The 12,338-nt window shown below is 34.7% G+C and overlaps 1 protein-coding gene across 1 annotated transcript; it reads left to right on the top strand.

Annotated features, from left to right (window-relative positions):
• The first annotated feature begins 1,344 nt into the window (after positions 1-1,344).
• On the top strand, positions 1,345-4,626 carry LOC142624408 (putative receptor-like protein kinase At5g24010). The gene is made up of 2 exons (XM_075797974.1): positions 1,345-1,718; positions 1,821-4,626. Exon 2 carries the CDS (start codon positions 1,870-1,872, stop codon positions 4,399-4,401), a length of 2,532 nt encoding a protein of 843 aa, XP_075654089.1. The 5' UTR covers positions 1,345-1,718; positions 1,821-1,869; the 3' UTR covers positions 4,402-4,626.
• Positions 4,627-12,338: the final 7,712 nt, after the last annotated feature.

The following is a 12,338-nucleotide window of genomic DNA, read 5'->3' on the forward strand; positions in this document are numbered from 1 at the left end:
GACTTTTTGTAATATATGTGCAGTAAGTATTATTTTATTTTAAATCTCACTTATAGTAAGATTGCAACGATTTATTTAGACTAAAGAAAATGATTTATGGAATATCAAAAAAAGTAGCAAGGTGAAAATATATTTTTCACCTAATATTTAACAAAATGATGAAGTACAAAAGGAAAAAAAAAATGTAATTAGGTGTAAAATGGTAAATTTTCCTTCACTTCATATATTCTCTCCATTTTAGAGAACTAAAAATTTGTGGACTTTGTGAAAAACATACACTTCCACAAGACAATGGGATTTGGAGTCGTTAGCTAAAATTTTTGTCCTGAAGAAGTAGTCTTAGTGAAGAAAATTCCACTTAGTCGACATTATGTGGAAGCTACCTTGATCTGGCTACATGTACAGTCTGGGTTATACTCGGTTAAGTTAGGCTACCAGATCTTAAAAACTGAAGGAACTCTATTGCTAGACAGTTTGGGGAGTCCTAACCCAATACGCAACCTATGGAAAAAGATTTGCAACTTACCAGTGCCAAGTAAGGTGAAAAACATTCTGTGGAGAGCATGCAAAAATGCCATTCCAACGAAAGTAAATCTGATTCGAAGAAGAGTTACTGATGATCCATTATGTGAGTGTTGTAAGTTGTGTGCTGAGAATGTGTTGCACTCTCTCTAGTCTTGTCCAAACCTGTCAGCCGTGTGGGGGGAAGACATACAGTGGGATTTTCTTCAGTCCAATGTATTCAACAACTTCTATTCCTTGGTGCAGCATATAATGGATTTGGGGGAAAATTTTGAAGCTTTTGCCATGCTGTCTTGAGCTATTTGGTTAAGAAGCAATCAGACAAGGCACTTAACTCAACCTATCCCCTATGATCACCTCAACCAAATAGAGTCAGTTCCTTTACTTGAGTGTGATGACACAAATTAAAATATTGTTCCATATAATAATAATTAATAATAATTCAATAGTTATAACAATTGGGGAGGGAGAATTTGAACATGTACATTTTTGTTGAAAACACCAACAAGTGAGTTGAGTTACAATAAATTGAGAAAAATTCTAGAGATAAATCTTGACATTAACCTATAAAGTAATGGCAATAACAACACCTTCAAACTTTTGTTTTTTGTCCTTTTAAAAAAAAAAATTATTTTTCTTTTTCCTTGTGGGCTCCAAAAAGAAGCATAAAAGGAAAAGGGTTTCATAATTGATCCGAAATGGAAAGGTAAAGGTTGCAATAATTGATCATTGATTCATTGTATCTAAATTATCAGATAGAAAGGAACATACTCTAAGCTGCTTTAATAAGTATAATGTTATTTGTACATTAGCATACGGATTCCCAATACTTTTGCAGCAAACTTCCGTAGAAGGATCTACCCCCAAGAACACAAACTTCAGGGAGGTCTGAAATGCCACCAGCTTATTAGCCCGTTTGTTCAATGAAATTAGCTCCTGTATTTCTAAGACTTGATTTCTGATATATATCTTCTTCTTTTTTCTTTTGAACATAAAAATCTATCCCAGCCACACCCCATCCCTAATAATTTAGACCCTAAAATTCTGTTTGGCATACTTCCGCTAGTACTTTACAGCATGCCATTGCCACTCCCAAGAACTATACATTGAGAGGACATTTCCTTGATTGGTCGCCAATCATGCATCTTTGGTGAATCCGTTTCATTATTGTATGATTGAATCATTATTCCAATAAGGTAGAAAGTATATACTTTTTAAGTCAAAGTCTTTGTTTAACATTTTTAAATTTGATTTATGCATACTGTTGATTACTATTGCTAACTTTATTACATCCTCAGCAACCCATCATAATTACCACTGAAGAACTAGCTGCTCTCACAAAAATCCATGGAAATGGTTCACTCCCATAAGACTCTTTTCCAACTCTGCCTTCTCTTGACTCTCCACTTCTCTTCACTTCTGCTTCTCTCATCAGCTAACAGTACTGTTCCTGACAAGTACTTCATCAACTGTGGAGCAAGCGCCAACGCCAACTTCTACAAAGGCCAGGTCTTTGTTGCCGACAGCAATTCCAATTCCCCTTCTTTCTCAACTGGGAAAAGCGAACAAGTCAGCAACAAATCAGCATCGACTCTAGAACTATATCAAACAGCAAGAGTTTACAGACAGCCATGTTCGTATAGCTTTGAAATAGGCCAAAATGGTACATACATAGTACGCCTCCATTTCTTTGCTTGCTTGTCACGTCCTGCTAATCTATATGATGCGTTGTTCAATGTTTCGGCTTCCGGGTTTTCACTTTTAACCAATTTCAGTATCCGAAACAGTAGTAGTTCTCCAGTGACTAAGGAGTTCTTGCTCACCATCCCCAAAGGAAAATTTAGAATCCAATTCATACCTTCTCAAGACTCATCTTTGGCTTTCGTAAACGCCATAGAAGTCTTTCTTGCCAACGAGACCCGCATCCATAATAATGTCACTCGCGTTACTTCTGCTGGAAATGTTCTTAACTACAAAGGTTTGCTCTCTCAGGCTCTGCATACAATCCATAGGATCAACTTTGGAGGTTCCCAAATTGATTACGATGAATTGTGGAGGAAATGGGTAGCAGATGATAGTTACTTAATACTCCACAGCGATTCTGCGAAGAACAGCACGCCTTATAGTGAAACGCTTAAATACAATTCTGAACTGGCCACAAAATATACTGCCCCAGATCGTGTCTACCAGACAGCCAAACAATTGAAGACAGGTGCTAACGGCAACGCTAGTCTCTTAAGTTTAACTTGGAGTTTTCCTGTCAGTAAGAATACTTCTCACTTTGTTCGGGTCCATTTCTGTGACATAGTTTTTAAAACGCTAAATGACACTATGTTCAATCTCTATATATATAGCAACTTTGATGAATTGATTGATCCTTATAATATGACTGGATCTGGACAGTTCGCTGTTCCCTTTTTCATTGATTATGTGGTTGATTCAGATGATTCTGGTTTTATGAATTTTAGTATAAGCCCTTCAGAGAATGACTCTCGCATTCTTAATGCATTTTTGAATGGGCTGGAGATTATGGAGTTCATGAAGACATCAGGTTCCATACTGGCGGAATGTGAACCAGTTACAAACAAGAAACACTCCCCTGTTATAATGATCATTGGTTCTGTATGTAGTGGGGCATTTGTAATTTTGATTACAGTTGTGGCGTTGCGTTTGAAATGCAGGAAATCAGTGCCTGACCAAAGTTTGACAAAGCTTCTTTTTGGTGGGCTAAGTTTTAACAGGTTGACTGAAGAAAGTGCCAATTCATCCTTACCTTCGAATCTGAACCTCAGTTGGAGGATATCTTTAGGTGAAATAGTGTATGCAACTAAGAACTTCAATGCAAAATTTTTGATTGGTGAGGGTGGATTTGGCAAAGTCTACAAAGGAACTCTTCGGGATGGTACGAAAGTGGCAGTAAAACGAAGTGAAGCAAGGCATGGGCAGGGTATTGAGGAATTCCAAACGGAGATCATTGTGTTATCTCAAATCAGGCATCGCCATCTTGTTTCTTTGATTGGATACTGTGATGAAGGGTCTGAGATGATACTGGTTTATGAATTTATGGAAAAGGGGACTCTAAGAGAACACCTCTATCATTCAAATGACAATTCTGAGACCACATCTTCACCATCTGAATTATCTTGGAAGCAAAGACTTGAAATTTGCATTGGCGCTGCCACGGGTCTACGTTACCTACACACTGGTCCGGCTGGAGGAATCATTCACCGTGATGTGAAGTCCACAAACATTTTGCTTGATGAAAATTTTGTCCCTAAGGTTGCTGACTTTGGCCTTTCAAAGTCGGGCGTTCCCGATCCAGAACATTTGACAATGGCGGTAAAGGGTAGCTTTGGTTATCTTGATCCTGAATACCTTGTCACCCTACAGTTGACCGAAAAATCTGATGTGTACTCTTTTGGAGTTGTACTTCTTGAAATTCTTTGTGCTAGACCGGCTATTAACAACTTGCTTCCATTGGAGGAGATGAACCTAGCTGAATGGGGGATGCTGTGGCAAAGGAAAGGCCAACTTGAGAAAATTATCGATCCAGTGCTAGTTGGTAAAATCAAGCCTAGTTCATTGCGAAAGTTTGGTGAAACAGCTGAGAAGTGTTTGAAGACAAATAGTGCTGACAGGCCTAAAATGCATGAAGTGCTATATGACTTGCAATATGCACTAATGCTTCAAGAAACTGCAATGCACGCTGACCTAGGTGAAGACAGCACAATAAATACTTCATTTCAGTTGCAGATACCTCTTGCTTGGCAATTGCCTTCTGATGGAATCCTAAAGGAGGAAGATGATCATACATCCATTGGAGGGGATGATGATTCTGATATATCAGCTAGTGAAAGTCAAAACCGAATTGAGGATTGATGGTGCCAGCCAGTCTTCACTGGTTTGAGGTACAGTAGCTTTATTACGTTTATGTGGCTTCCTGTGATCCTGTCACCATAAATCTGTAAAATGCTAAAGGCTGTCTGTAAAAACTGTTGCACACCTGCTATGGCTTTTTTATTTAATCAAGAATTATTGTATTACATATTTGAATATTATTATTGATAGCATAACAAGTCTACTTATAAAAAAATTAGTCTTGAATCTGTAAGGGTTTTTTGAATTTACAAGATGATAGAATCCGAAATTCATCTCAAAAGAGAGACACAAGGCTGTAATTTTTTTTTTTTTTTGTTGAGAAGAAGACTGTAGTTTTTATTAAGAAGAAACTTCCAAAAGGGAAAAAACTCGTTATGAAGGTACGGAGAAACATCCTTCATCCACACCATTAACTCACTTACATGTCTAGCAATGTTATGAGTGACAGAATTACCCTAACGGCTAATATGGAGAAAATCAGTAGTAGCAAAGGTTTGCGTAAGGGACTGAGCTTCTCCAATTAAGTGACCATAAGCAGTAAGAGGGGGAGCATAATTCTTCAGAGCATTGATAATTACTTCTGAATCACCCTCTAAAACAATGGCTGAGAGGCCAATATCATGAGCGGGAGAGAGGGCCTTAATTGTTGCAAGAGCTTCAACAAATGTGACCATGCTTGGGAGATGGATCTTCTCGGCCATAGAAACCACAACCAATCCATTATCGTCCATGATAACTACACCAATATCAGCTGCATTCACATATCTAAAAACTGCTCCATCATAGTTTACTTCAAAAAAAGTACTGGGGGTAGGTTTCCAAATCACAGATTGGGGAACTCGGGGGAACATGTCGGGAGGCTTGGGGGGAATTGCTTTGAAAAAGCTAGCTTGAGCAACGAAAACATCTGGAACAATTTGACCCACCGTGAAGGGTTTGGAACCTATCCTTAAAAAGAGTTGCGCCTGTACCAGATAATCCTTACTGTTGTTGCAAAAAACTCTAGGTCTTTCTCCTCCATAATCACATACTTCATCGGTTCTCTAAAATTCTAGGAGTGGGTATTGGCTAGAAAATTCCAGCTTGGATGTGATTCCCAAACCGATGCCAGATGGGTACACACCCACAGAGCATGGATCACATCTTCAGAACCAGCTTTGCAGTGATCACACACATCCTCATAAATCACATTGCAACGAATAAGATTAACTTTTGAAGGAATGGAATTATTGATAGCTCTCCATAGGAAGTTCCGAACTTTATTAGGAACAAATAATCCCCAAAGTTTCCTCCGAATGTTTCGAACCTCTACCTGGTCTACTGCACTCCCCATGCTCTGAGTCTGAGTTAAAAACCAATAACCTGATTTTACTGAGTAAACCCTTGTTGGAGTGAAAGGCCAATATGTTGAGTGGATGTATCTTACCAAAAAAAAAAAAAAATTGTCTACATATATTTTTATTAATTTGAAAACTGAATGTCTTTAATATGTTTAAACAGTAAAAGAATTTTGGGTGGTTTGCCTTCAAGACTACAATATGTTTAAATAGAAAAGAATCTTGGGCAGTTAGGAAAATGCTCACAAAACCTTATTTCACCCAAATCACTAATTTTGATGGAAAAATAGTAAATTTTACCAGAAGCTACAAAATTGAGATAATTGTGAAATTTAAAACTTCGTATATAAGAGACATTCCAAAACACACGGATCTTATTATGACTTTTAAATTAAAAATTTAAACAAGACAAAATGTAGGGAAGTAGTTTTGAACCCAAGTAGTATTGGTCGCCCTGAATGAATTTAGGCCCAATACTGATCAACCCATTCTGATGGCTGACCTTTCTGAAGGAATCAAACCTTAGACCAAGGATTTAGGTGGGACATTATTCTCACTAGGAAGGCTAGAGATTGGTAAGCCGAGGATGAGGTGCTTGTCGAGCTTTCGAGGATGAGATACTTGCTGAGCTTTGAAGAAAGAACTTTGGAAAATGTAGAATTGTCTGAGTAAGCCTATTGAAGCTTCCTGATAAAGCAACAATCACATCTGCATTAATGAGACTCACCTACTTTGCACAGTTGCATTTATTGATGAATGATTGCCTTGAACAATGTTGAAGGCCTCAAAAGTCTCAATTCATCATGAAAATTGGGAAGCAAGAGCCTAATGGGACAAGGAGACTTTCTGCTGTACATGGACATCACATTCTAGAGAAGAAAGTAGGACAGGTATAAGGAAGGATAAGGGCAAAGAAGGAGACACATAAAAAATTAGAGAGAAAAAATATGGCCTTAGAAGAGATTCAAGTGTTTGTTCTTGTTCTTGTTCTTGTTCTTGTTCAAATCTCCATTGTGGATTTAGTAACCCCTCCTATTAAATTAATTGTCAAGCTAAAGTTTTGATTAAGATTTTTGGTCCTCACACAAAAATTATTAAAAATGGGAAATACACAAATTTCAAGGGCCAAATGAAAGAATTTGATCGAAAAATGGATTTGGTCATGGCCTTGCAAAACTTGGAATTATTTATGGGATTTAAGTTTGAAACTTGACAAACCCAAAGATTACCGAGGACTATTGTTGCATTTTTAAGCCCATAAGAGAAATAAAATCCAAAATCGAAGAACTAAATATGGGCCATGAACTCTAATTGATATCGAAGTATCCAACGGTAAAGTCAAAAGTAGAATAGTATACGTCCAGTAGGAAAATGTATACAAAATGATGAATGTCCACTGATAAGAAATAACAGTAAAATAGCTCACATCCAATCGTAAAGTAATAATTTCTCCTAAAAAAAAAAACGTAAAGTAATAATGAATTATCCCGCATTTAACTATTTAAGTATTTGCAAATTTGAAAGTAGAAGAATAATAACTTACTAGTCTCAAACTTGCACAATGCAAGAAAAGATTTGTTGATTTTTTTAAAAATGAAAAATGAAAATAGTAGATAAGACTAATAAGTGTTAGTCCTAACTTTTCTTAAAATAATGTGCTTATTTTCTAAGGACAAAATTTAAGTACAATACTTAAAACATTCACATCAATCGCAACAAACTAGCTTGAGGTTAAGAATATAGCTAGAAACCCACACATCAGACTCAATAAACTAACCAAAAATTTTTAGCAATGCACAATAATTGCCACTTGTAGCCAGATACTCTTCTCGCTAGTGCTAAAAAAACAGTTTTTTTAAATAAAAAAAAAATCTTAACGTTAAGGACATATTTTATGTAATTAGTTAATCCTTTAACAAAATGCACTTTACTTATATTTGGGTAGATCTATGATGAGTTTAGTATTTCAACAAACATGTTGTTCAATTCTAGTAATAAAGCCATGAAGATTGGACTAAGAAATAAGTGAAGAGAAGCTGTTCATTAAAGCTGGACAGATAGCTCGACAGTTGCCGACAGATAGTTATCTATCGAGATTTAATGAGTTTCGATAGCTGCCAACAAATAGCTATTTATCGAGGTCTCAACAGCTGTAGACAGATAGCTATCTATCGAGAATTACGAAATTAGAATTTTCAAATTTGATTTTCGGTCTATGCTGACATGTATGTGTAGGGTTTCTTTTTTCACAACTCTAGATATATATAAGGCTTATTTTAAAGACCGTCACATAAGAGAATACATACAAAAAGTGACCGAGACTTTATTCTCTCTGAAAGAAGCTACTGCGTTTTTGCACCCTAGGGTTTTGTAACCAAATGCTTCTTGATCTTCATTGTTGATAAAGTAAAGAATTTTGCAGCCAACATTCTTTTACCTCAAGTTGGTGAGTAAGTCACGTACTGGGATTCTTGCAAAGGAGTTAGTCATGTACTAAGATCTGTGCATTAAAGGGTGGCGTTCATATATTGAAGAGTTCAGAGGTTTTGAAGCGATAAAAGGTTTCTGCTGTAAGTTCATTTACGGGATTGTAGAGTCTAAGGACAAAGGTTTTGTACTAGATTTGAAATTTCTCTTTGTTATAGTTGATTGCTTTTCGGGAAGGTTTCCCCCCAGGTCTTTTTACTGTGAAACTAGTTTGTTTCATTAGTTTTCTTGGGTTATCATATCTTGTCTTATTTAATTTTTCACTGTGCATGATATTGACATAATATTGATGTTTGTTTGGTTTAACAAGTTTTATACATAATAAATCTAATTAATAACTTGGGTTTAAAACTTGTTAATTCTATCAACTAAGATCTAAATTTCCCAACACTTTAAACTCTCTCTCTCTCTCTCCCTCTCTTAGTAGTAGTAGTAGTAAAAGTAGTTGAAGCTATCATGAACTATGATGTTTGGATTTGGTGGTTGGAGCCAGTCAGTGGTAACGGATTTAGGTGTTTGAAAGTTAATATTTAGGGGTTTGTGTTGATATTTGCGTTGATTTGGACAATGGGAGTGATGGATGATGTGTTTGATTTGATTTGTGTAGTAGGTGTGAGGTTTGTATTGATTTTTTGTTTGATTTATGTAGTGGTTGCTCAGTTTGTGTTAAAAAAATTGTATGGGTGCAGTGCTTGTGGTTGTTTCCGATAATGGGTGCCTTGATGGCTGGTTTGGTTTGAAGGTGATTTTTGTGACTTTGATCACATTTCTTCTCTCTCTTTAACAATTAACTGGTGTTGGGTATCACATCAATGCATTGTTGAAATTGGGTCCCGATTTGGTTGGTAGGCGATGACTAAGATAGGTTGTGATTTGGGTTTTTGGAACCGATTGAGATGGGTGAAGGTTGAGATGGGTTTTTGGTTGGTGTGCGACGGCTGGTTGCTAGCTCAACGTCTGAAACCTAAGCTAAGATTTTTTTGGATTTTGAGGGTGGATCCAAGACACTGTAATCTGGTGGTTGTGTACGACAACTGGATGTGGTTTTGCAGCTTATGCTAAGAGATGTGGTTGTATCAGGTGGTTGTGGGTTTTGGGATTAAAATTGTGAATAGAAAGAAAATAATATTTAATTGAAATTGTGATATAATATTGAGGTTGATGTACATACATAAAACAAATAGATAGCTAAACTAAAAAAAAGTAATGTTTTTAAGGTTAGTTTGGCTAAATTTTTGAGGAAGCTAATGTGAATGCTCTTAGATGTTGTTCCTTAAGTTTCATTCTTAAAATTTAGTCATGTGGCTACTCAATTAAAAATACACTTCCACCCATGAAAAAAAAAAGCCACATGCCTGAAATTTAAAAGGTGAACCTAAAAAACAACACCTAAGGTATTGTACATAATTATTGTCCATTTTCTATAAAAAAAAATTAATTCAATATATTAAATTTTCTAAATTAAGCTTTCTATATTTGTTATTTGAAAGTGTTTTAATTTTTTTCTTTTTTCAAGAAAACATAATGCATTTTACATTTAATTATTATATAAGACGAGATTTTATAGATAATATAATGTTTGGTTATAATTTGTTTTTTACTCCTTTCAAACGATCCATCCTCTATACATCTTGAATGGTTGAAAAATGAAGTAGATATAATTAAATCTATCACTTATACCAAAAAAAAAATGTAATTTTATCAAGAATCTACTAATTGTGTTGAGAGGATGACATAATTGTTTTTTTTTTTTTTTATAAGTGAGAAGATGACATAATTGTTAATGAATGAGCTCCATTTTCTACACAAACATCTCCTATCAAAGCATTACCAAAGTGGACTGAAGTGAACCGAAATGGACCAAAACGCTACACTGATGTGGTTCAATAAGAGCATAGTAATAATAAATACTACGTTTTAACTTTTAAATATTATATAGATATAGATATAGCTAATCCAAATGATGTAAAATATGATTTTATCAATTTTAATTTTAAAAAAAAATCCAAAAAACAACTAATAAGTTTTGTCAACAAAATTATGTGAGTGATATATAAATTTGAAAAAGAATCAAACTATTTTTATATAATCAAGGATTGTTATATTACATATTTGAATATCACTAAAAAAAATTCATTGTTAACTTCCTCTTGTATTATTTTCTAACTTTTTTCATGAATTTTTCATTCATTTATGAGATTTTCATCTAACTTTATTATTGTATTTTTTATATAATAATAAATGTATGAAAATATTTTAGATTTAATTCATTTCCGTATTAATTTTTTAAAGTTTTAATATTCAAATTAATAATTTTTTAGTAGAAATTCAAAACTAAAATATATTTAGAAATAAAAATATAAACCTTTTCTTATCGGCAACGCCAAGGCCCAAGTGGCCTAAATATTAAGTCATCCTCTTAAAAAATGGCATAATCATAAATAATTATAATTACTAGTGTTGGTTGCACATGCAAGGCACGTGTTGCCCCAGTAGTGAGAAAATTAATACAGATTTTGTGTGTGAAACTGTGAATTTTGACTCACCCAATTTGACTATATTAAGTCTAAGGATACAAATAAATATCACAATATTTTCACAATATCTTCATTTTTAGGATCTGAATAGATATTTATTTATTTTATTAGAGAGAAATGCTATATTCATAACATTTTTAGAACAAATTCTAAATGACAAGTTATTATTGGTTTTAAACTAATAACATTGTTATTATTATTCTCAAAACATTTATTTTTAGTTGTGGTTGGTCACAGTTGTATATGCACAATTTGTACCCGGACCCAAAAACAAGTGATGAGCTTAGGCCCAAAGAGCCTTATACAATGAAATTTGTAGAGAATGAGTTTGAAACCTAGGTTTGGGATGATGGAAGTTGATTAACAGGCCAGAGTGCCACAATCTACGCAAGTGATAAATAAATATGATAAAGGAACCTCCGAGGACGTAAGCCGAGGACGCTTTGTGTAGTATTTCCTTTCTCTAGGCCAAAGATTACAAGATTTAGTTTCTTTATCCCAGAAGCCGATCCCCTCTTCTTTCCTCTCTCGTCTTCTTATATACTTCTTCTTCTTCCCCGTTTCATCCACGTATCATACAAATCTTCCTCTTGGATACTTGTCTCATTCACCATCTTCTTGAAATCTTTAAATAATAGCAGGAAGGCTGAATCCTACTATTCAGAGGTCATTTTTCCATTAATGCGGCCAAGGAGGTAGATGCAGGGCCTTTAATGTAGTGGTAGCAGCTTTTTTCTCAGATATTTCTCACACGTTCTTGCTTCTAAATGGTGCTTGGATCACACTTTTACCCACCAGTCCTTCCAAATTTCTACCTCTAAGCCATTTAGCAAGTCTCAGGGCTCTCACTGGGCCTGTCCGAGGATATACCCCTCTTTGGACAACTTCTCGGACCACCATAGTGCGGACTGACCTGTAAGCCTAGAGACCCTAATCAAACAGACTTATATCAATCAATCAGGCCCAAAGCCCAGACATTTATTCAAGTGCTTTTACCCCCCACAACAGTCTCATATTTTATTATTTTATTTCGACTTGTAAGAAATTAATACTTCAATATTTGTAAAAATATTGTGAAATTTATTGTATTGGTATAACAATATATATGCCAGCTTACACAAATATTTAAAAGGAAAAAAAAACACAAATTGATTACTTGGAAAAAAAAAACTTTAGGCACGATTGAAATTAATATTAAAATGTTGTGAACTTAGCATTTTTTTAATTGGATCTATAAGAAACTGATATCTCAACAATTGTGAAAATATTGTGATAATAATAAGTGTTGTAACATTTTCTCAAAACATTTATTTTCAGTTGTGGTTAGTCACAGTCTCATATTTTATTATTTTATTTTGAATTATAAAAAATTGACACGTCAATAATTGTGAAAATATTGTGAAATTTGTTATGTCAGTATAACAATATATATGTCAGCTTACATAAATATTTCAAAGAGAAAAAAACACAATGAAAAAAAAAACTTTAGGCACTGTAGCTACAATGCCAGTTGAATAAACCAAAAGCACTGTAGCTCCAGTGCTATCCATCAATAATATCTTACCTATGATTTGTT

The sequence above is a fragment of the Castanea sativa genome, chromosome 2 (genome assembly GCF_040712315.1).
Source record: "Castanea sativa cultivar Marrone di Chiusa Pesio chromosome 2, ASM4071231v1".
Lineage (NCBI taxonomy): Eukaryota > Viridiplantae > Streptophyta > Magnoliopsida > Fagales > Fagaceae > Castanea > Castanea sativa.